Source organism: Pseudorasbora parva, chromosome 5, assembly GCF_024679245.1.
Source record: "Pseudorasbora parva isolate DD20220531a chromosome 5, ASM2467924v1, whole genome shotgun sequence".
Lineage (NCBI taxonomy): Eukaryota > Metazoa > Chordata > Actinopteri > Cypriniformes > Gobionidae > Pseudorasbora > Pseudorasbora parva.
Window position 1 is genome coordinate 33,436,181 of NC_090176.1, and position 24,749 is coordinate 33,460,929.

At 37.9% G+C, this 24,749-nt stretch overlaps 1 protein-coding gene across 2 annotated transcripts; it reads left to right on the forward strand.

Annotated features, from left to right (window-relative positions):
- The first annotated feature begins 1,441 nt into the window (after window positions 1-1,441).
- Window positions 1,442-20,768, forward strand: gja5a (gap junction protein, alpha 5a). Of its 2 annotated transcripts, none has more exons than XM_067443957.1 (2): window positions 1,442-1,661; window positions 18,099-20,768. In XM_067443957.1, the coding sequence occupies exon 2, from the start codon at window positions 18,117-18,119 to the stop codon at window positions 19,314-19,316; it is 1,200 nt and encodes a 399-aa protein (XP_067300058.1). In that variant the 5' UTR covers window positions 1,442-1,661; window positions 18,099-18,116; the 3' UTR covers window positions 19,317-20,768. The 2 variants fall into 2 exon arrangements, with proteins under 2 accessions (XP_067300058.1, XP_067300059.1); XM_067443958.1 differs by having other exon boundaries at window positions 18,102-20,768.
- The last annotated feature ends 3,981 nt before the right edge of the window (window positions 20,769-24,749 follow it).

Genomic DNA, 24,749 nt, shown 5'->3' on the forward strand with positions numbered 1-24,749 from the left:
TTTAGCTAGCTAGTTTGTCAACATAACCATATTGGAAAATTGTGCTTCTACCTACATTTTTGAAAAACTCCAAAATACATACAATTCACTGTAGTTTCCATGAGCACTTCACTATTCCATTTCACTATGAGCACTTCTGGCTGTAAAACACCAACAACTTTTATTGTTTTTCATTTAAATTATAATTGCAGGGGCATATTATCAATTAAAAAAGACTATACTATGATTTGACCACAAAACACTTTTACCACATGATTTGTAAATTGAAATATGTATCAAATATCCAGCTCCAGGACATATCCATATGCATGGTATTTTCTGATATATTAAGCTTGCATGGTAGCAGCTCTCCATTTGCAATGCAAATCGATTTGGTAGTAGAAATTTGACCTGTGAAACACAGCCAAACAATACAAGAGCTCAAAGACTTTTAATACAAGTATTAACGTTTTAGCGCTACACACCGGACATTCAATTTCTGAACTGCCGCAATACGTACAACAACCAACTTAAAAGATTTAAATCCATGTTCAAATGTTTTAGATAAAACATTTGTATGTGCTTTACAGCCACTCACTGGACATTTTACTTTGAAAGGGTTGCAAAACATACAAAAAGCAATGGAATATAACTTTTTCAGAAATGTCAGAATAGGCACGTTTTCTATTTAGCTTGGTTTGTATTCTTTACAATACATTTGGGTTTAGAAATAGTTTTTGTATCTAATGCTGTGATTCATTTAAAAACAACCATGTGAATGGGCTATTTTAGTGTAGTCTGTCCAATCGATCATATTTACCCACACCCACGCCAATTTTTATAGTGCAAAATAAATTATCAAAATATCAAAGATGCTTTTCCATGTTGATCACTGGCTGTCACATTCAGTTAAAATTTTCCTTGGTTAATTAAGAAATAATTTTTGTTAAACTCATGTCAGGATTTAAACCAGTGCACCTTTGCATGCTAAACAAATCTGCATATGACTATTTTATTGTACAATTTAATTTAATTTAATTACATCAATATATACATTAAAACTGAGGTTGTGTGTACATGAGGAAGTGCATGTATAATGAAAATATGTTTGTGTGGTTGTCGCATGGAAAGGTTTATTGATTAGGGTAGGGGTAAAACTTCAACAATATAGTGACAAGCAGAACCCATCACAGCACCAGTGAACAACCATTGTGTTCTATAACAATCTCACTTCCTCACTTTACACGGTGGTATTCTTCTCACCAAAATAGTGCCACCAAGTACATTCTGGTGGGGGGGTAGATTGGGGTGGGGGCAACTAGAGAGAGGGAGGGAAGGAGGAAGAGAGGGGGAGGAGGAAAAGGAAGAGTGGAGGGGGGTTTGAAACACTCCCTGAGATGGCCCAGTATTTCTCAGAGTGTCCCACACTTGTGCTTTATTCCCACAGTGGGACAAGCACGAGGGGGCCTGTGCTGTATTTGAACTCTAGTCTCGCTAGAGTGTTTTCAATAGATTTACACTGCCATTTTCTCTATCGCTCAGTATATCCCCACCGTCATACAGACATCAGAGCTGGGTTACGTCTACGGGACCCCTGGGCCACAGAATTAGAGCCCACACACTCATCTGAAGAGGACAAGACCACAGCGGGATCAACCAAAAACAAGTCAGCAGTCAGACAGGTAATTAACTTTTCTATATCACACTAATTATTTAAGAGATCTGTGGGTCAAATAAGATTTTGTTGTTATTTTAATTGTTTCATGATTTTGATGTACAGTGCAGAATGCTGTATTTAAATAAATAAAACAACAGATGATTGGTAGGCTATTTTTTATATTAAAATGCATATATTTTAAATTAGAACAACTGATTAAATATGGTTATGTATTAATAGTTTTTTGCAATTATTTTTATATATTTGCACCAAATTATGCTAGTAGACTTTGCTATATAATTTTTTTGCATGGCCATAAATAATTAATCCGAGTTTCATTTGCACATTATAACATACTGTTGCTTGAGAATCAGTAATGATAATTAATTTCTCATGAATAGCACTTATCCAACAGATGATTTTGTCATCATAAAGGATTGTGATTTTGATTGCATTTCAGTGACTAACTGACAGTTTAAGTAATAATGTGAATTAAGGCCTATTCACACCGCACGACAGATGCCGACAGACAGCAACAGACACTTTGCGTTGGGTGTTGTCAGATCAGTGCGTTACCCTGTCAGCATCCATCGGAGCTTCATCTTGCCGATTGAACATGCTGAATCGGATTTATAATGCCTGACATGTGACGTGCTGTAATCTGGTGAATGTTGGCATTGGTTTAGTGTCTGTGAAATGGCTTTTATATCACCCGAGCTGTGATTAGTGTAAACAGCAGTTTTAACCTTACATAATTAGATACAGTAGCCACACTAAACCTAAACATATGTCATTAAGTATCAAAGTATCAAAATTGCGACTGCAATCAAATTATGTTCAAACTTTTTGCAGACCTAACTCTACATTTCTAAGTCATGTTCTTAAACTTGTCAACCTTTTTATTTTGCTTGAAAAATGACAACTGAGATCTTACGGTGTAACATGGCTCACAGTCTGACAAGCAACATTCGCAACGGGTTTTGAAAAATTGCACAGTGTGCAGGACCTTTTAGCCAGACATTCTTGGACTGACACAGGCTGCGTTAATCGATAAAGGGTCAAGCACTAAGTTTTGCCATACTCTTTTCTTATCGGTTTACTGTTGTTATTAAATGCAATGGCATTCATGCATTTTTCAAATGCAAGTTTTCAAATACATATTAAAGGGGGGGTGAAACACTCAGTTTCAGTCAGTGTCATGTCAATCTTGAGTACCTATAGAGTAGCATTGCATCCTGCATATCTCCGAAAAGTCTTTATTTTTTTAATAATTATATAAGAAAGATGCGCTGTTCCGAGTCTTTCCGAAAAAAGCCGAGCGGGTGGGGGCGTATCGTGTGAGCGGAGCTAAATAATGACGTGCGCGCCGCTGTTGTGTTGAGTGCGTCGTAAAGCTGTGTCATCCCTAACAGCGGGAAAAACTTTATTCAAAATAAAAATATGGCTTTTAATCAGATACAGCCATACATCTATGATCCGGAATCAGACCCAGAGGCTGAAGTTGAACAGGAGCAGCAGCAAAAACGACTAGAGCAGGACGTCTCTATGTGGTACAAGTTATACACTAACTATATAATATGCTTAGCGACTTGTGTTATTTACATATTTATACTTGAATTATATTGTCGTATTTTTGTCTTTGAAGGTGTACATGTGGGAAGTGCAGTTGTGCACGTGTGTGTGTGTGTTTACGCGTGGTTTGTGTAGACAACTGTAACGTTATTAAGCGGACCGGTTTTGCACGGCAGGCTAAGTTAGTGTTTACATAGAAAGACACGGAATAGTAGCGCATTTGAATGAAGAGCCCCGCTTATTTAGTTCAACATATTTCCCCACTCTTTGTGTATTGTTGTTTGGAGTGCTTTTACAATACACAAACATAAAGTTACACATATAGTGGCCAGCTAAACAAATGTACACGCACTACACATCGCATGCTCCATTGATCAATTAACTATACGTGATCATGTTTGGGCTACTTGATGAGCATAGGCAAAAACACAGACATTTGAAGCAGTCTCACTCACCGCCTGCGGTTCTAACGTTGGGACCTTTATCGTTGGGACTGCTCCATCCTTTAGCATTAGGCGATTGGAAAATCCGGCGTCGAACTGGGCCTTGTTTATGACAGTCGGCACTGAAATGCAGCGAACAGATATAAACATTTGCGCAACTCAGTTGCTGATCCGGAAAAGCAAATTCCATCCACTGTTGCCTTAACGCGGGGTTTTTGGGGAATCTGTGCAGGACTGTCTTGGTCTGGCAACCAAAAACGCACTTTTTTGGTGACATTGTTAGTTGTGCACATCACCTGTGCAGCGCATCCTACAAGCCAGCGCTTTGATGGGCGTAGCCTGTTACTTTCGCTCTCTCCCTCTCTCTCTCTCACGCTCTTCCGGTAGAATTGTCCGTACGGCCCATACAAGGAAATTCCGCCCCCATTAACGTCAAAGTGGACGCATGATCGCAAAAAACTTGCCGAAACTTATGACTAACCGGAAGTAGTATTTTTGACAAAGAAATACTCCCATCAAACATCCACCTTAACTTTTGAAACTTTGTCCATGTTTAGTATGGGATTCCATGTCTTTAACAGTGTAAAAAGATCAGTATGCATGAAACAGCATTTCACCCCCCCTTTAAATGTCACTGTATGTAAAATATATTATAGCTCTCTGATATTCCACTCACAAATTGTATTCACAAACTGCAAAAGCCCTGTATTTCATGTCAAGTGGTGCCTGTCTTGATTAATAAGACACTGGCTGATCAATGCAATTGCTTTGACAGTGAAGAGAAAAACAAACCTGCCATGTAAGGAAACACATCACCCAGTTAGCAGCTAAGGACTGTTTTCATGGTCCATATGAGGAATCCCACTGGATGGCAAGTGTCTGTGTGCATATAATTGGGTTCTGCAGTGGGCAAAGTCGGACGAGGGGTATTCTCACCTCATATGGCAAAACTTAGTATCTCATGCTTGACCCTTTATCGATTAACGCAGCCTGTGTCAGTCCAAGAATGTCTGGCTAAAAGGTCCTGCACACTGTGCAATTTTTCAAAATCCGTTGCGAATGTTGCTTGTCAGACTGTACGAACAAGCCGCTGTGAGCCATGTTACACTGTAAGATCTCAGTTGTCATAAATGTTAGACTGTACGATAGTCAAGGCACTAAAGAAGAGGGACACACACAAGAAAACTCATCTGGAGTTTTATATCATCAATGAATGACGCGTTCGGTGACATTGAGCTGCATTACACGCGGGACTGAAATAGTGGCTACAAAGAAATCTCTAGCTCTCGTTTTGGTCATAGTTTGTCTTGAAAAACTGAGATTTTTGATGATCGTCGTAGAAGTCACACTGCAAGATTGTGTGGCAAATCTTCTGACACTGCCAGAATTTCATCTGAGGTGAAATTTGATCGCAGTCGTCATTAATCGGCTGCCAGTGAACATCAGATCAGAGGAATCTTTTAGGATTTGCTAAATTTGTCTCAGACGGCCAAATCGTGGCCAAAATCGGCTTTAAACAGTTGTTTTGTCATTTGTTTTTAAAAGCATGCATGTGTTTAGTATTGGTATGCAAGTTCAAGCCCACTAACACTAGTGCATGCACAGGTTTGGACTTCAATTGAAAGTTATAATAGTTTGCTTTGTCCATAAGATCCTTGCCTTCTTTTACTGTATTTTCCTCTGTAATTTTACACTCCACACATACTGTAGGTTAACTTTCTATTTACACATTTATGAGGTCAATAATGCTCACTGGAAAAATACAGGATGCAATGACCATCTGTGGAAATGTTACCAAGAATATCTTCTATGATTGTCTTAAATCTTTTGAAACAACCTAATCTTGTATCCTCATCACACTGATGATAACAGTGTTTGTCACTGTTCAACACTTCCCACTGCTTCCATCAAATGTTGGAACTTAAAACCGAATGTGTATGATTATTAGTAACCCTATAGTACAAAGGGAACTTAAGGGAAAAGTTATGATTGGCTCTTTGTAACATCCAAGCGCTGCCTTGATTCATATTGTATACATCTGATGCTGCAAATTGTAGGTATAACCCTACAATTGACCCTTAAACAGGGCTTAACTCAAGGTTTATTGCAGTCAGCCCCTCTCTTTCTCAGAGATGATACAACTACAGCGGGGGTTTTCATAGGTGAAGTTCTAAACTGAATTTAGGGAGGAGTGAGCCCATCTAACCTTTTAATCAACAGCTAACATTATCTATCTATCTATCTATCTATCTATCTATCTATCTATCTATCTATCTATCTATCTATCTATCTATCTATCTATCTATCTATCTATCTATCTATCTATCTATCTATCTATCTATCTATCTATCTATCTATCTATCTATCTATCTATCTATCTATCTATCTATCATTTACATACATTATCCTTTATCAAAAAATACTAGACATTAATGCTCTCTCCTGAACGCTGGGTTTTGATGGGCGTGCCGTAATAGAGACTTGGAAGTAGACGCCCATGGCTAGGACTGGAGAAGATTTGCATATTTATTGAGCTTCAACTCCATTGTCAGTTCACTCGAGGGATTGTTTTTGAAAGCGGCAACTGGAATAATTCTCTGACAGGGCTCTCAAAATGTATTTATCAAACAAACACACTGATTTATCTCTCATCCACCTACGATTGATTTATTTTTGTATTACTTGGCCCGCCCGATTGGTGGATATAAGCATGAACCACACACACACGCGGGCTCTTCAAATACCAAGTTAAGAGACTACACCGACACACATGCGCGGGCGCCCGCTCTTCAAATACCAAGTCAAGAGAGTGAATAATGCAGATCAAGAAATTAATGTTATTTAACTCCTTAAGATTCACTGGCCTGCTGAGTGCTTACGTTTTGGTAGCCCGTCTGGAAAACACATAGCCCTGGGACGTTGGGCTTTACGAGCCCTGCCCCATACATGTCCGATCTGATCCCGAATCGCCAACAAACCAACAAATAAAGGTTTCTCCAGCCCGTGACAGCGTGCCAACTATGTTCTGTTAGACAAGTACACATAATGAAAACGATCTGTAACAATACAATACTATAGTATTATATATAAAAACATGATTTACTCACGCAAGTGTGCTGTATCATTCTTGCCGTATCCAATATACAAAGCACAGCATTGTGTTTTAATCTTAATATGTCTGCAAATCAGTGTCGACCTGTGTCTTGTTTACAAACGATTATCTTACTATCATCGGCATGTATATTGCTGGTTTAGCGCCATGAGTCGGTGGGCGGGGCTACAGAAGCAGGCATACACATTTATCTGTAAAGGCAGCGTTTCCCCCTTTTATTACATTTGATTTAAGAACTCTCGTTTGCTGGGCCCGGTGTCTATAAAAGCTTTTATTTTACTAACAAGGAAAGTTTTAGCTCCGAAATGTACAGGATATACTAATATTACCATGACCTTTTATATATATCAAACCCTCAAGGGAAAGTTGATTTCTCAATTCATCACCCTTTTAAAATGTATTCCTTTGATGGTAAAGCTGAATTTGCAGCATCATTACCCTAGTCTTCAGTGTTACGAATCTTCAGAAATCGTTCTAATCGTTCTTATAATATTTACATATGCTGGAAACAGTTAATGATCAGAAAGATCACAAGAACAGCATTTAATTGAAATATAAATCTTATGTAATATAAATGTCTTTGCTGTCCCTTTTGCGCAATTTAATGCTTGCTGAATAAAACAATTTTTCATGAACAAAACAACAACAATAAAAAGTTACTGCCCCCAAATTGCTAAACAGTACATTTCTGTGGCAATAACTTAATTAAACATGAATTAATTTATTCATAAAAGGGATTTTTATGACCCCTCTTATATGGATAAAAAGATAAACATCATGCAAACTTATAATCAGATTCAGATCTATATAAACCACAGTGTTTGTCTTTGTGTCTTGCCTAGTTTACAACTCTGGTTATATTGGGATAAAGATGTGACTACAGTCTGTGGTGTCATGCTGATTCTGGTAGTCCCTGACACCAGGTTGAGGGGAAAGGGTTTAAATAAATATTTATTCAGAGTTAAGGGGTCGGTTTCATGCGTGGGCATTGTAGAGCCTCTTATGGTGTGAGTATCAGTGTGCCCGCAGCGACATGATCACTGTGAGAAAAACCAGCATGCCATCACTTGCCAACAGTGCCTGGCACCTTTGTGAAGTGCTACTAGAATGTTTCAAAGGTGTCGTGGCAATGTTCCCAGCTTTTTAAACTGATGCAAATGGAAGCGCAAGGCTGCATGTTATTCTAAGTTTATTTTTGTTATTGAATGTTTGACAGTGGCTTTTAGAGTCATAAAGAACAGCTAAAGAATCCTTGAGGGTTAAGGGAAGCTCTGATGATTCCTAACAAACAATTCAAAAGAAGTTCAGGAAGAGTTTTGAATAGCTACTCAGATCTTGATCCATAAGCACCTTTCCAAATAATTTTTTTTAAATGGCCAGAAAATGGATGTTTAATTCAAGTCATTACTGATGTAATGAGTATATACACCGATCAGGCAAAACATTATGACAATAATAATAATTAATAATAATAATTTGTTAAATTTATATAGTGCTTTTCAAGGCACTCAAAGTGCTTTACATTGGAGGGGAGAATCTCCTCAACTACCACCAATGAGCAGCATCCACCTGAATGATGCGACGGCAGCCATATTGCAGCAAAACGCCCACCACACACCAGCTAATTGGTGGAGAAGAGAAAGAGTGATGAAGCCAATCAGTATATGGGTATGAATAGGAGGCCATGATGAACAGGGGCCAATGGGCAAATCTGGCCAGGATACCGGGGTTACACCCCTACTCCTTTTTCCAAAGGACATCCTGGGATTTTTAATGACCACAGAGAGTCAGGAGCTCGTTTTAACGTCTCATCCGAAGGACGGTGCTCTTTGACAGTATAGTGTCCCCATCACTATAGTGGGGCATTAGGACCCACACGGACCACAGGGTGAGCACCCCCTGCTGGCCTCACTGACACCTCTACCAGCAGCTACCTAGATTTCCCAGTTGGTATCCCATCCAGGTATTGACCAGGCTCAGCCCTGCTTAGCTTCAGTGGGAAACCAGTCTTTAAGCAAGTATACAAATTTCTCCTCAAAGTTGATGTTTGAAGTAGGGATATGCAATATTGACAAAAAAAAAAATCTCTCGATATTTTCTGGAATAATGATAATTAGAAGATATTTTGATGAGTGTGTTATTGTTATGGTACCTTGGATGCTGGTGATCAGCTGATTCCTAAAGTTTTTGACTTTTGATATTCTTCATACTGTGCGGTGGTCAGTTCACAGCAGTGACAGAAATTATATTTTCCATAATGTTTAAATGTATTTTTTCCTTTTATGAGCATTTTTACCTGAGTATCATCTTTTGTGTTAATTTAGTGATTTTAATCAAATTCAATTATAAGACAATAGTTACCAAAAATCATCTTTGCAATGGAGAGAAAACAGAGAAGCTTCATTTGAAGTGCCAATTACACAGTGTTTAATGAGCTTAGAGATGACAAATAACCTGCAGTTATGCATACAAAATGTTTTGATGTTTTAAACACAACGTCCCATTCGTCATTTAAGCTTAAAGAAGGGAGCTTGTGAGCGTCTCCTTTGCGGCTGCAATGCGCCCTCGATGCGCACTTAAGCTGAGCCCGTAAGTTTGCGAGCTACGCAGAGGACTTCTACCCGGCAGTCAAAGCGGCATTACGTCGTGAAAGTGCGGACTCAAAGGAAGACCGTGAGGGTTTACTGGTTGTCATTTGGGGCAGGTCCTTAATCTAGCTTAGTCACTAAATCATTTATTCAACTGATTTGTTCAAAAAGCGGATTTAAACAGTAAGGAAACACTGCGTGTTGCGATTACAGTGCTGTGACTATGTTTTGAACTATTCTCGTTGGCGAAATAGAGTAAAAATGGGCAATATGTTGTCTAAAATGTAAGTCACTTAATATTAAATTCTTCTTTAGTAAGCTTATAAAATCAATATTAAATTCGTTATGCTGATACCTGGATGTGATATTTATTAAAAATATTAAATTATATAGACTCACATGCAGTGAAAGCATGCACCCACCCTAGCCTAATCTACATTGTGTAGTGTATGCACACACACTCTCCGTGTGTTTGTGAGGGATATACTCAATAATGATGTCAGATCGCACATCATTAAAACAACAATTATGATATCGCAGACGATATCGCACACGCCTAGTTAGAATCATGAAAAATGGGCAAGCATAAGGATTTGAGTGAGTTTGACAAGGGTCAAATTGTGATGGCTAGACGACTGGGTCAGAGCATCTCCAAAACTACAGCTCTTGTGGGGTGTTCCCGGTCTGCAGGTCATCTTTTAAAAGTGGTCCAAGGAAGGAACAGTGGTGAACCGGCAACAGGCAAGGGTCTTGAGCGGCCAGGGCTCATTGATGCACGTGGAGAGCGAAGGCTGGCCCGTGTGGCCCAATCAAACAGACGAGCTATTTTAGCTCAGATTGCTTAAGAAGTTAATTCTGGGTCTGATAGAAAGGTGTCAGAATAGACCGTGCATCACAGTTTGTTGTTTATGGGTCTGTATAACCGCAGACCAGTCAGGGTTCCCATGCTGACCCCTGTCCACTGCCGAAAGTGCCAATTTTGAGCATCAGAACTGGACCATGTTCATGTAAATGGCCAGGTGCGTGTGCTTCACTTACCTAGGGAACATGTGAAACCAAGATGCACTATAGGAAGAAGGCAGCCAGCAGAGGAAGTGCTGCTTTGGCCAATGTTCTGCTGGTCTTTTTTTTGGGTCCTTTCGTGCCATCCATGTGGATGTTACTTTGACACATACCTAAGCATTGTTACAGACCATGTGCACTCTTTCATGGAAACTGTATACTCTGGTGGCTGTGTCGCCACAAAAGCAAAACGTTTGTGGTGTTAACTTGGCCACGTAATTCCCCAGATCTCAATCCAATCGAGCATCTGTGGGATGTGCTGAACAAACAAGTTTGAACCACGAAGGCCCCACCTTGCAACTTACAGGACTTAAAGGATCTGCTGCTAACATCCTGTTGTCAGATACCACAGGGGTCCATGCCTTTACGGGTCAGGCCTGCTTTGGCAGCAAAAGGGGGACCAACACAATTTTAGGAAGGTGATTATAATGTTATGCCTGATCAGTGTACATACATATATATGACCTTTGAGGTCGGTAACCAATGTCAAGTCTTTCCTTTTAAAAATAGAAAATCATATGAGAGCAGGTGAAAGTTCTTCCTGTCTTGTCATTCATCTCACCAACCCGTGCGTGTCTGCTGAAGTCCCATTGTTTGCTACTTTTAAGAAATACAGCAGTCTTTGACCTCTCATAGGATTTTGTACATTGACCAGATGAAATATAATCAGCACAAATTGACTCTTATCATGTGTCGTTCTCTTGCTCTCTTTGGGAAAGTAAACACCCTTGCACTTTAAGACCCTAAGAGACTTGTTTCCTTTAAAGTAGCAAGTCTAAAGGAAATCATATTGTTTGAAATTGCTTCCTAAGAGAAGAAGAAAAGGAAGATGGAAAAAAGGAAAATATAGAGACAGAAGGAGTGAGCGCACACACTGGCCACAGAGATTGCCCAGCCAGTGTGAATCAGATGGACATTTCCGTCCTCCTTCTGTTTTTTTCTATTTTTTTGAATGTCTAAGATTCCGTTCCCACCGATTTCCATTACCAACAGCTTTTGCCAGCACAACATAGCACATGGGTTTGATGAGTTCACATCACAGAATGACAGTCATTTCCAAAGCATCTGATGTGAAAAAAGACTTTAGATTAGATTTTAAAATGACCTGATAAGTGCAAAAACTGCAAGCATTAGATTAGCATCCACGACATTGAACATCATAACTGGACAGAAATGTATCATTTATTTATGATTTATGAACTAGATTGTGCATTTGTCAAATGTCTGTGTATAAAAGAAACTCATTCTGTAAAAACAGACAAGTGCTTTAAAGAGGATCAGATTATTCATAAAGCCTGTCGCTTTGCTGCACATATAGAGTTTAGACAGATCATTGCATTTTCATTATTAGATGACATTTTATACTAAGATTTCATTGTTCAGTAAACTGCCCACTGCTCTTTCCCTTCAGTAGCTCATTTAAAGACATGCACATGAAATTAATGATGTTAAAGTGCCCCATTATGGTTTTTCAAATATTACCTTTCATGCAGTGTGTAATATAGATGTCTGTGAATGTAAACAGTCTGCAAAGTTGTGTAAAGTTGACATTGCACATATAAAGTTATTGTCTCCCAAAAGAAAGAATCGACTCTGAACCACCTAAACGAGTCATTAACTCATATCCTACTGCGTGACAGTTCTACTTTACTAGACAATTTACATTATCCCCATCTATGTTGTCCGTCTGCGAGCATTTTAATATGCCCACAAACATGTAATTTTACTAACGACTCCTTAAAACTCGGAGTTCAACACGAGATTCGCAAAATGCTTGCTCTTAAAAGATGTGTCAGTAGTACTCAGTTTATCTGGACTAGCTTGTTCCTCAGAATCACAACCTGTAAGTGTGAATAATTATTGACTGTATACATTTTCTACTGGGTGTTCAAAATACATAGTTTTGTGTTTTATATTGTGTAGGTCTCCGGCTAACTAGATAACTAATAATGTGTCTATTAATGCAGACTGTCTGTCGTTTTAACTACTTTGAGTAAAGATAAAGATGGAGCAAGATTTGTTTTGCAAACTTTAATGTTACATAAGTCATTCACATTAGTGCTGGGCCGTTATTGATACAGCTCCCATATAAATTAGAAATATTTACACATGGGTTGTTGATGCACATACACTTGTTAATGCTGATGGTGAGGAATTACAGTTGCAACATTTCATAATGTACCTCAAAATGAGGAGCGCATCACTGAGAAACGTGCTCAAGTCATCCTTGCAAAGGAGGTTAGGGTTGAATAACTAGTTCTTCCTGTTTCATCATTGGACTTCCGTTAGAATTGATTTGGTAAAAATTGACGACATCGTTGCTGTCTTTACAGTGTGTACATTTGCTGAGGATTGAGGAAGCCTCCCGAGCTGAAATGCAGTTATGGCGATGGTCATTTAGCTTCCAACACACTTTAAAGGGTTACTTTTGTGATTTAGCATTAAAGGACAACTCCGGCAAGTTTTTAAGTTGATCTTGATCATTATAACTTGGTGAACATTCTATAGAAGTAGAAAAAAATGAACCGGATTGGTGCTTGCAACACAGAGCTATTACAGTTTTTTTCTATAGACTGCACTCACAATAATGATCAAGATAAACTAAAATATTCCCCAGAGTTGTCCTTTAAGATTTGTATTTAAACTGGGTCATTAATGTAGTAGAAATGTTAATTATTTTTGAATTTGGTGCCTTCTAGACTGAGAAAAGACAGAACATTTTTGTCTCATGGGGATGAAAGACAACAATTCCCAGAATGCACTTGCTTCACAACCCTACGAGGCCAATCCCAAAGCCACTGCTACTGGATTACTGGATCATTTGGCCACCGTGTTCATTTTCATAAAACCAGTTCAGTTAGAGAACTGATACTACAATTAAAACTGAATGTGTCAATATAATGTGAGAGAGCCGATCGAGTGTTACAGCACAAACGCAGCAGGATTTAGATTACGATCAACAGAGCTGAGGTAACCACGTCCGTGGCTTACATTCACAGCGTGTTCAGTATGGCGCAATTTCAGTTCATGCCTTAACTTTCATGGGAAAAGTTTTGAAATTTTGAAAAGCTGACTCACTTTGCTTCACTTCGTTTACATGAATGCCCGCCGCTGCCCGAGCCCAGTGCTGTGAGTGTGATCCCACCCCCCATGGAGGGGTTGAAAAGAAACATGCAAAAATAGCTCCCTCTACTGGCTGAGGTCTTTAACCTCTGGCCAAAAAAATCCTCCAATGATGCAAAATGATGATATTTGCGTCATCAGAGTATTTTTTTACAGAAACAAAATACATAAATCTCTCGTCTTGGGGGGATATGGGGGGGTTGGCACGATCATTTAAATATACTCCAACTGATACAAAGCCATATGCTAAATCTCTGAAGTAACCTTTAAGATCACAATAGACTGGACCATCTGGCCAATCAGAGCAGAGTAGTCTCATGGAAACGAGATATTTTGAAAAACTGATTTATACAACGAGTCATTTGAGAATAATTGATAATTGTGGTGAAGTACAATGTATATTATACGAAAATTAAAGTGTTTTTGATGTTAGATGAATGTAAACCTGTTGTAGGAGAAAACTAAATTGTTTAAAATACACTTAAACATTTAAAATAGCATAATAGGGGCACTTTAAAATTCATGTCTTTGGGTCAATCTCAGAAAACAATATTGGAAAATATAATGGTTCACATTTCCCAAATTCAATAGAAAAACAATAAGAAAATATATTATGCATAAAGCCCATTTATATTAAGTCCTATTAGTTAGTGCCCTCTTTATTGTTTCTGGATAAACTTTCACTAAACATTTATGGCAGATCTGACATTTTGACTATTTTACATCTGCTAAAGTAGGAGGGCCTCCATTCAAACTGTCTGTCCATATTTGGCCATTCTACAGGAGATCAGCAAGATCGGTACTAGGGTTTGGTACAGGATGGGTGTGAGAGGGCTGTCAGCACCCACACACACATAGACTTTAAAGGTAACTCTCTAGTGTGGCTGCAGATTGGGCTTCATAAAACATTTGAGGTTTAATGGGTATTCGAGTGACAACATCCTGTAAATAGCATTAAATTGAAACCCCTTTCCGAGGTACCCTTAACTGGCGCTAAAGAAAACAACTAAAAGAGGCATGTGGAGAACCTGCAAAAAGATCAATGTGTGTGTGTGCGCGTGTCAGATCGAAAGACACAATAACACACTTGTTGCATTGCTTTTACAACTTTTAAGCTGTTACATATAAGATGCTTTACGGAATGACTGGAATTTAGAGTGATTTATTTAAGGGTAGATTGACGTGACTGGAGTAGCATTTACGGAAATGAGGCAGCGCTCACTGATGTTATTTTGGGGAACAGAGCATCACTGGACAGTGTTAATGTTTATGTTAATGTCAATATACCTGAACTCATGCTTGACACCTTCGAGAGGAACAGATAGAAAACTTTAGGAGTTGGCTTTAGTATTTATTTCATTTAAATAAAATACAGTACTATAAATAGCATATCTTGAAAGTGTTTGCTATTGCTCCTAAAATAACTAAAATAAAAATTATTTTTTTTATAAAAAACTGATGAGGTGACAGTTTAAGAGTAAATAAATTGTAAAATATGACTTTAGCTGTCTAGATTATTATTATTTTTTTAATTAGCCCTTTTTGGCCCTAAAACATGGTGGTTTTATATCACACATCAGTATCTTTTCACCTAAAAGTTACTGAAAAAAAGTTATTAATTTACCTTCATAAAATGCAAACTAGACATGTCTTTTTTTCTTAAAATGTAAAGTTATTGCCATTTATCTCCATTAAGGCCCATTCACATCACGAACGATAACTAAACATATAGCCTAACTTTATTAGTGCTGACACCAGCAGAGGATATCATTTTGTTTATTTTAAGGATTCAACTGGAAATTAAAATTCTGTCATTAATTACTCACCCTCGTGTCATTCTAAACCTATGAGGCCTTTGTCATCAAATGATATGACCTCAAGCACTTTAAAGCGGGATGGATTCTGATTGGTGGACTCTGCTATTCTTTTATATTCAGAGCGATTTTTAGAACTTTGTTGTCATAGTCATCATCCTGGTTGTCATTATACTTTAATAATATAGAAAATAAAGAATAAAAGTGTTTAAAATTAAGCAGAAATTTTAGTCTGGATGTCTTATTGTTTATATGACATTATGCTGCCTTCACTGGCTATCCGAAATGTGATAATTCCGACTTATGAATTTGCGATTACAAGATCATTGCATTCGATTTTCAAAATGTGATAATGCGAAACTCCTATTTACGATAATTCCGGTAGCATGTGAAGGCAGCATTTGTGTTTGTCATACATAGAGGAACAGTGACCCCCGTCATCTCGTTTGATTTGTTTCTGTGATGAGAAGTTCAGTTAGTCCCTGAAGTGTCCTGAAAGATACATCACTCACACAGGGACAAAACAAAAGCACAAAAGCTGGCAGATGTGATGTAGATGGGAGACAGCTGCAGTGTGGTAAAAAGATCTCCCTATCTAGGCCTGTACAGGGTCATTCAGAGGGGCAGTTCTCAGGGCCCTTGGCAATACACTGCCCTGCCAAGACCACTGATCCCATCCCACCCACAAAATGGGACAGGCCAGACTAAAATTAGAACAGTCATCCCTGTGTTTAAGTTCATAGTGCTCCCCTCTCAGGCCCTACTTTAAATATACAAAATAACATGACAAACAGAATGGGAAACCTTTAGTAAGGTTTTGTGATGCAAAACCTTTTGCATCACAATAACAAAACAAACAAACAAACAAACAAACAAAAAAAGTATTTTTTTTGGGATTTAATTTCTTGCATTTGACAACCCAAAAAATAAGTTTGTCGGGCTTTTAATTATAGTAAAATAGATTGTTAGATGACGACACAAAAGGTTTTTGGTTGGATAAACTGTGTCCAACTTGTGGATAAAGTTCATAATGAAATGAACTACACCTGGGTTGATTTTGGGTAAATTTACTATTTCACAAACATCCACTAAAAATCACAGCGATTAAAAGATTTTTCAAATTTCAAATAATCTAATTTTAATAACAGTTTTGTAGTTGCCTTCAGTTCAGTTTCTATTTGAGGAAAACTAGTGTGTACGTTTTGGTTTTTAGCTATTTGTTAGGATCACTTGTAGACCTGTGAGGGAAATCTCGAATTTTGGGGAGGCTGATATGTAAACCAATATTAGATTGCAGCAAATAAATTTAAAATATGTATTGATAATTAAAATTATGCACCGACACACGTGATATGATTAAAAAAAGCCTTGATTAATAAATGACCCATCACTCCAATCATCAACAAGGCTTAGCAATAACGTAAACCAACAGAGCAGCGCCCTCTGCAGACTAAACAAACACATTAATGGAGAGCCACATTAAAGTTACTCACATATGCGTTAAGAAACTCCATCCTTCACTCCTTCACCGTGCGAAATGTATATGTCCCAGTCGTTCAGTCCCACTTGTTCTGAGATTCTTCGTTAATCTGGATTTTAATTTCCATCGACTAAAGTTTCTCTTCACCTGAAAACCAAGCAGGCTTCATGACGGACTACATTGATTCTAAAAGCTGATTGGCTTGTGGTTACTTCTCACACAGTGATTGGTTAAGGAGACAAAAAAAAAAAAAAAAAAAAAAAAAAAATGTTTTATTGAATAACATGAAAATATATAGCCATGTATGAACTCTTTTTAACTAACTAACTAAATAAATAATTTTGCTTTAAAGGAACATTAAAAGAGACTGATTCAATATAATTTAATTTCAATATAATTTTCAAATAGTAAAACTTTGGAATGAGACAAATGTCACTTTATTCCCTCGTGCATTTTCAGTCTTGTTTTAGAAGAAGCCAAAGGCGCATCATTTGAAAATGCATTTTGATTGGTTAGTTTAGTAATGAGAGGCCTTTATGGTGTGAGGGCGGCTCTTCCAATTTGTGTCAGTGATATTTACATTGAATAAACCTACACTTTATTAAACTGAATTCTGCACATTAATGTGCAAATTGATTTAAACAAAAGTAAACCTTATCAACTTTAATTAATCCTCTAAATACATTTTTGAAAAGCATCCTTCTAGCATTGTTAAATGGACGGACTAGCCTATGAAGGATTGTTCCTGTCACCTAGCAACTAGGTTACAAGTTATATTCAACTGTCTGAAAACAAAACACAATTCACAAACTGTCTAAATATGTTTACCATGGTCCATTTCTGTATATAATAAAGAATAGGCCTATAAAATATATAATCATAGTAAGCTAGCTAGGTCAACATTTAAACCATTTAAATTTTTTTTTAAAACCTATATCATTATATATTTGAGTAAGCTGAAACCTATGCTTATGTTTAAAAGGGTAATTTGGCTATTAAAAATCTGGGATAGACAAGGGTAAGAATTATCCATCTGTTGTAGCCTATCCTTAATTTCACGGAGACCATATTTGGAATTCGCATTTGAAGGACGCGGCCTCTGAATTAGGAAGCAGCATCAGTCTCCCTTTTCATTATATTCAGGAGTAATATCATCCATACATTTCAAATCAAAAATGCATGACTTTTGTCAACATGCTAAAACTGATCATGACGCCATTCTCATTTTTTGTTTATTTTCTCTCTCTCTTTCCTCTCTCTGCCTCAAGTAGTGCTGCCGTGGAGTGATGGGGGACTGGAGTCTTTTGGGTAATTTTCTGGAGGAGGTGCAGGAGCACTCCACAGCTGTAGGGAAGGTGTGGCTAACCGTGCTGTTCATCTTCCGTATCCTGGTGTTGGGCACGGCTGCAGAGTCATCATGGGGTGATGAGCAGTCCGACTTCATGTGTGACACACTACAACCTGGTTGCACCAACGTCTGTTATGACCGAGCTTTCCCTATTGCCCACATCCGCTACTGGGTGCTGCAGATTGTCTTCGTATCAACACCGTCCCTCATCTACATGGGCCATGCCATGCACATTGTTCGCATGGAGGAGAAGCGGAAGCAGAGAGAGATGGAGGAGAAGGAGGGAAAAGGAGAGAAGGAGTATATGGAACACAAAGAGAAAGTCGAAGATACAAAGACAAAGATCCGCCTAAAGGGAGCGCTGCTGCAGACGTACGTCATGAGTATCGTAATACGCTTGGTGATGGAAGTGACCTTCATTGTGATCCAATACATGATGTACGGCATATTTCTGAAAGCTCTTTATTCTTGTAACATGTTACCATGCCCCAACACTGTGAACTGTTACATGTCCCGTCCGACAGAGAAAAACGTCTTCATTGTGTTCATGCTGGTGGTGGCGGCTGTTTCACTGTTCCTCAGTGTGCTAGAGCTGTATTACCTCGGATGGAAACAGTGCAAACAATGTCTTAGAAAATACGCAGACAAACATGTCAATGATATCAAAATTAAAAACAACAAAGTTGTTTCTGTTGTCCAACCTGGCAAGCCTAGTATATCGATGGAACAGCCTGAGACTGCTCAGGCACGACCATCCCAAACCTGCACCCCACCCCCAGATTTCAACCAGTGCCTAGCGTCAAGCCAAGGTCCAACGTCACCCCCACATCTTCATTCTCACCATCTTCATCACATCCATCAAACCTGCCAGCCTTTCACAGACCACCTGGCCCACCAGCAGAACTCCGTCAACATGGCCACCGAGCGGCATCATCATAGCCACGATGACCTGGATCCTGCAGAGGACTTCCTGCAGATGAGCTACGGAAGCCCTGAGGCTCGACTCCCGGGCGAGATGACACCTAGCGCCCCATCCACGCCATCCTCCCAACCAGGATTTTCCAGAGACAAGCGCCGGCTTAGCAAGACCAGTGGTACTAGTAGTAACCGGGTCAAGCCAAGTGATCTGGCCGTGTAGGTTGGGTTACAGGATGTCCCAGAGGAAGAGCAGCTGAGTGAACTAGCCTCAAGATGAGGGATTTGGATATGAGGGGTGTGCATGTTTTTGTGTGTACAAGTATGTTTGTGTGTTGGTACTATGAGATGGAATATTTGATTCATTTGGGCTTAAAGGGATAGTTCACTTTAAAATGAAAATTCTGTCATCCTTTACTCACCCTCAAGTTGTTTCAAACCTGTATGAATTTCTTTCTTCAGCTGAACACAAGGGAAGATTTTTTGAAGAATGTCAGTAACCAAACAGTTAACTGGAGCCATTGACTTCCATAGTAGGAAAAAAAATACTATGGAAGTCAATGGCTCTAGTTAAAGGTAGGGTAGGCAGGAATGATCTAAACACTTTTGTCCAAATTTGTTTAAACTTTCTTTATATGGCAATACATAATTAAAATGTAAGTACTCTGAAAAAGAGAGTATAAAAATGAAGTGACACTAGACTTTTTAATCTGCAATAAGCACTGCTCATTATTTTTGTTCGGGACAAAACAAATGATTGGCTTGGGCGAATGTCACTCTCTCTCGCTACCATGGCAAACACCGCTTTCGCTACAGGTTCTGCCCACACATGCACGCACCCCACGGTGCCGGGTTTTGCAGTCACTGAAGGCAAACAATGCAAAAAAAGAAGACAGTAGGCCTACATGTAAAGGCAATGCACAAAAAGTCTTTGGATAAACAAAGAAATCAAATGAGATTACATTTTAGCATGGCTTTCCAACGATGTCGAGAACTGAGGGACTTAAAGGGGCTGAAAAACGACTCATTACTGGCTGTATTTCTGCTAGACAGGTAATCTTTCATTTTGATTATACATTTTTTCGGTTTATGTTTTCATGAAGCATGTATCACTAGCACATGTAACGTTAGCTGCCTAATATAGCATAACATTACGTAGCATAAAGTTACCATATTATACACTTAGCCATTAGTAGAGATGATAAATACTCAATATGTTTGGCTCAAGTTGATCGCTGTCGTGTTGAATTTCGCAAAATTTAACTTTAGATAACAAAATGCATGTGTAAAAGCTAGTACACTGCATCCAGGAACTTTTTTTTAGAACTAAGTTAGCTTTAGCTACTACTAATCAACAATGCTTTCATCATGGAAACTCTTGCTTTTTAAGAGTAACAATGCTTTTTACATGCAAAACACAGTATGTGTTATGAATTTTACACGAAATTCATCTTCATCACAGTATAACTGAAAAAAAATGTATCAATGATACCCGTTTTTAGCTTTGCCTTATAAATATAACTAACTCGTTACCGAATTAAACAAAAATATATTTTAAACTTTACCAGTATCGGTATTCTACACTGTAAAAAAATATTTAGAAAAAAAGTTACCTGGTTGCCTTAAAATTTTGAGTTAATTGAAATTGAAATTTTGAGTTAATACAATGACATTTTTATGACAACCTTAATTAAAATATTATTAAAAGATTTTGTAAGTATATTGGGTAATTGTGTGTGTTTTATTTTTGATGATGCAGTGAAACATGCCAAATTGTGCTATTTTCATGATTTATCAAATTTTTTATGTGGTTCAGATACAATTTTTTTTTGAGTTTCTATTTTATTAAACTTATTTCCTTCATTGTATCAACTCATTTTTTTAATTTGAATAAACTAAAAAGTTTAAGGCAACCGGGTTACTTACTTTTTAAGTTAAACCAACAAAAACCAACACAATATTTTTGGAAAGGCATTGGAAAGAGCCCAGAAGGGAGAAAGTGGAGTGAATGGAAATAATGAGCTGTCTTTAAAACAGTCGTGAGAAGTCTACAGACACTCAAATTTTATACTTTCTTTTTTTAGAGTATTTACATTTTAATTATGTATTGATATATAAAGAACGTTTAAACAAATTTGAAAAAACAAAAAAACAAAACGTTTTTTAACCAGTTCTTACCTACCCTACCTTTAACTGTTTGGTTACTGACATTCTTCAAAATATCTTCCCTTGTGTTCAGCTGAAGAAAGAAATGCGTACAGGTTTGAAACAACTTGAGTAAAGGATGACAGAATTTTTATTTTAAATCGAACTATCCCTTTAAATAACACCATACATCAGAGGATAATGGATAATGAGAGTAAGACAGAGAGATAATCTGTATCAGAGCATTTAATCTGGTTTCATTGAAACTGTTGTCGTAATTGCTAAAGTGTTTGTAGATTTTTATAGGGTGGGTTCAAGTGATCCTGAATAAAAGCCTGTTGATAAAACCGGATGAATGAATGGATGGTTGGATGAAAGATGAGAGGATACTCAAATAAATTGGTGACATTTACAAGATAGCACTGGACAGTTTTGCACAGTGTTACGGTTCATATTTTATGAAAGATTGTTCTGATTAATGTTTTTTGGTCTGAAATTAAAAACAACAACAATCAAACACTGTTTTGAGCCAAAAAAAGCAATGAAGCACTTAAAACATATCTTAAAACATATCCAAAAAGGAGAAAAACAGCACTTTGTACAGGCCACTTTAAAAAAGAAAAAACATGTTGTGTGATTTTTTTTTAAAGGTTTATAGATTTAATTAGAAATAACATGACTACAGAAGAGCGTTTATGTGAGTATACATATTTACTGAAATATATGTGAAATAAATAACACTGAATTCTATGAAGCGTCTTATGTTTTATTTTTTCTTGCAATCACACAAGGATGCAAATATGTATAATTATAAACACATGAGAGTTATTTGTTACAGTAATGAGGCTTTGAACAAGGTGATTGATAATTAATCTTTAAGAGATTTTTTTTTAGTACTGCAGAAGCTACATACAATACTTAGCCAATACGTAAAATATTTCCCAGAAGAAAAAGTATTTTTAAGTATACTTTGTGTAGTTAAGTACACTAATGTCAATGTGTACTAGTAAACTTTGTAACTGTACTATTTGAATACTGCTTGGGACTAAATTGGCCAACTTTTGGTATATAAAAGTATACGTTTAAGTGTAAGTGTGTGTAACAGTAGTAGCTAAACTTTAAATACACAACAAGGTTTTTCTTAAACTTATACATTTTTACTAGTTCTATTTTAATACAAGTAGTACATTTTTTAGTTTATGCTCTCAATGTATGTGGCGACACATTGATGTCTTAAGACACGAAACGATCGGTTTCTGCAAGAAACTGAACAGTTTTTGAGTTTTCTTTTTTTTTTTTACCTCATATTATATAAATCTCATCTAGTATTCCCAACGCCATTACTTCTGTCAAGTTAGGTCAAAAACCAGGCACGATCATAGATATATACATATAGTTATATGCATCATTCGACGGATCCGAATATGGATTCCTATATCTATGTATTTTTTACTCTCATAGTTACTGTCATAGAAAACATCCCATGAGTTTTAGACTTTTTGGAGTTAGAAATCGTCATGCCAAAAATGTCTGCCTTTCATTTCACATTGTTGTTGGACCTGCTTAACTTTAGTAGGGACCACCTGTATTGCAATAGCCCCTACTGGCCTCACTAAAGCATCTTCCAATAAAAATGTAGGTTTTGCCAAAAATGTCTCCCTTTCATGTCACATCCTGACTAGACCTGTTTAGATTTGGTAGGTAGTCAGCATTTGGCCATGGGATGATTCAGCAGAAAAAGGTGAAGCTTAAAATAACAATCAAGTTTTTTTCCAAAAGTTTTTCCATTCATGTCACCGTCAGGCTAGATCCAGTAAAGTTTCAGTTGGTAGTCAGGGTTTGGCCAAGGGACAGCAGAGCTGACTTTACCTATTTTTATAAAACGGGTTTCATGGAGGGGCAGCACAATCTGAGGAGCTCATAATTCCTCTCAGAATGAGCTACCACCTGTATTGCATTAGTCCCTACTGGCCTCACTAAAGCATCTTCCAATAAAAATGTAGGTTTTGCCAAAAATGTCTCCCTTTAATGTCACATCCTGGCTAGATCTATTTAGATTTGGTAGGTAGTCAGCCTTTGGCCATGGGATGATTCAGCAGAAAAAGGTGAATCTTACAAAAACAATCAAGTTTTTTCCCCCCCAAAAAATTCCATTCATGTCACAGTCAGGCTAGAACCAGTAAAGTTTCAGTTCGTAGTCAGGGTTTGGCCAGGGGACACTACAGGAGATATGAGGTTTCATCTTTTTATTAAACGGGTCTTATGGAGCGGCAGCAGAATCTGGGGAGCTCATAATTCCTCTCAGAATGAGCTACCACCTGTATTGCAATAGCCCCTAATGGCCTCACTAAAGCATCTTCCAATAAAAATGTAGGTTTTGCCAAAAATGTCTCCCTTTCATGTCACATCCTGACTAGAACTGTTTAGATTTGGTAGGTAGCCAGCCTTTAGCCATGGGATGTTTTAGCAGAAAAAGGTGAATCTTACAAAAACAATCAAGTTTTTTTCCAAAAAGTTTTTCCATTCATGTCACCATCAGGCTAGAACCAGTAAAGTTTCCGTTGGTAGTTAGGGTTTGGCCATGAGACACTACAGGAGAGATGAGGTTTCCACTTTTTATTAAATGGGTCTTATGGAGGGGCAGCAGAATCTGAGGAGCTCATAATTCCTCTCAGAATGAGCTACCACCTGTATTGCAATAGCCCCTAATGGCCTCACTAAAGCATCTTCCAATAAAAATGAAGGTTTTGCCAAAAATGTCTCCCTTTCATGTCACATCCTGACTAGACCTGTTTAGATTTGTTAGGTAGCCAGCCTTTGGCCATGGGATGATTCAGCAGAAAAAGGTGAATCTTACAAAAACAATCAAGTTTTTTTCCAAAAAGTTTTTCCATTCATGTCACCATCAGGCTAGAACCAGTAAAGTTTCCGTTGGTCGTCAGGGTTTGGCCATGAGACACTACAGGAGAGATGAGGTTTCCACTTTTTATTAAATGGGTCTTATGGAGGGGCAGCAGAATCTGAGGAGCTCATAATTCCTCTCAGAATGAGCGACCACCTGTATTGCAATAGCCCCTAATGGCCTCACTAAAGCATCTTCCAATAAAAATGAAGGTTTTGCCAAAAATGTCTCCCTTTCATGTCACATCCTGACTAGACCTGTTTAGATTTGTTAGGTAGCCAGCCTTTGGCCATGGGATGATTCAGCAGAAAAAGGTGAATCTTACAAAAACAATCAAGTTTTTTCACCCCAAAAAAATTCCATTCATGTCACCGTCAGGCTAGAACCAGTAAAGTTTCAGTTTGTAGTCAGGGTTTGGCCATGGGACACTACAGGAGAGATGAGGTTTCCACTTTTTATTAAACGGGTCTTATGGAGCGGCAGCAGAATCTGAGGAGCTCATAATTCCTCTCAGAATGAGCTACCACCTGTATTGCAATAGCCCCTAATGGCCTCACTACAGCATCTTCCAATAAAAATGTAGGTTTTGCCAAAAAGGTCTCCCTTTCA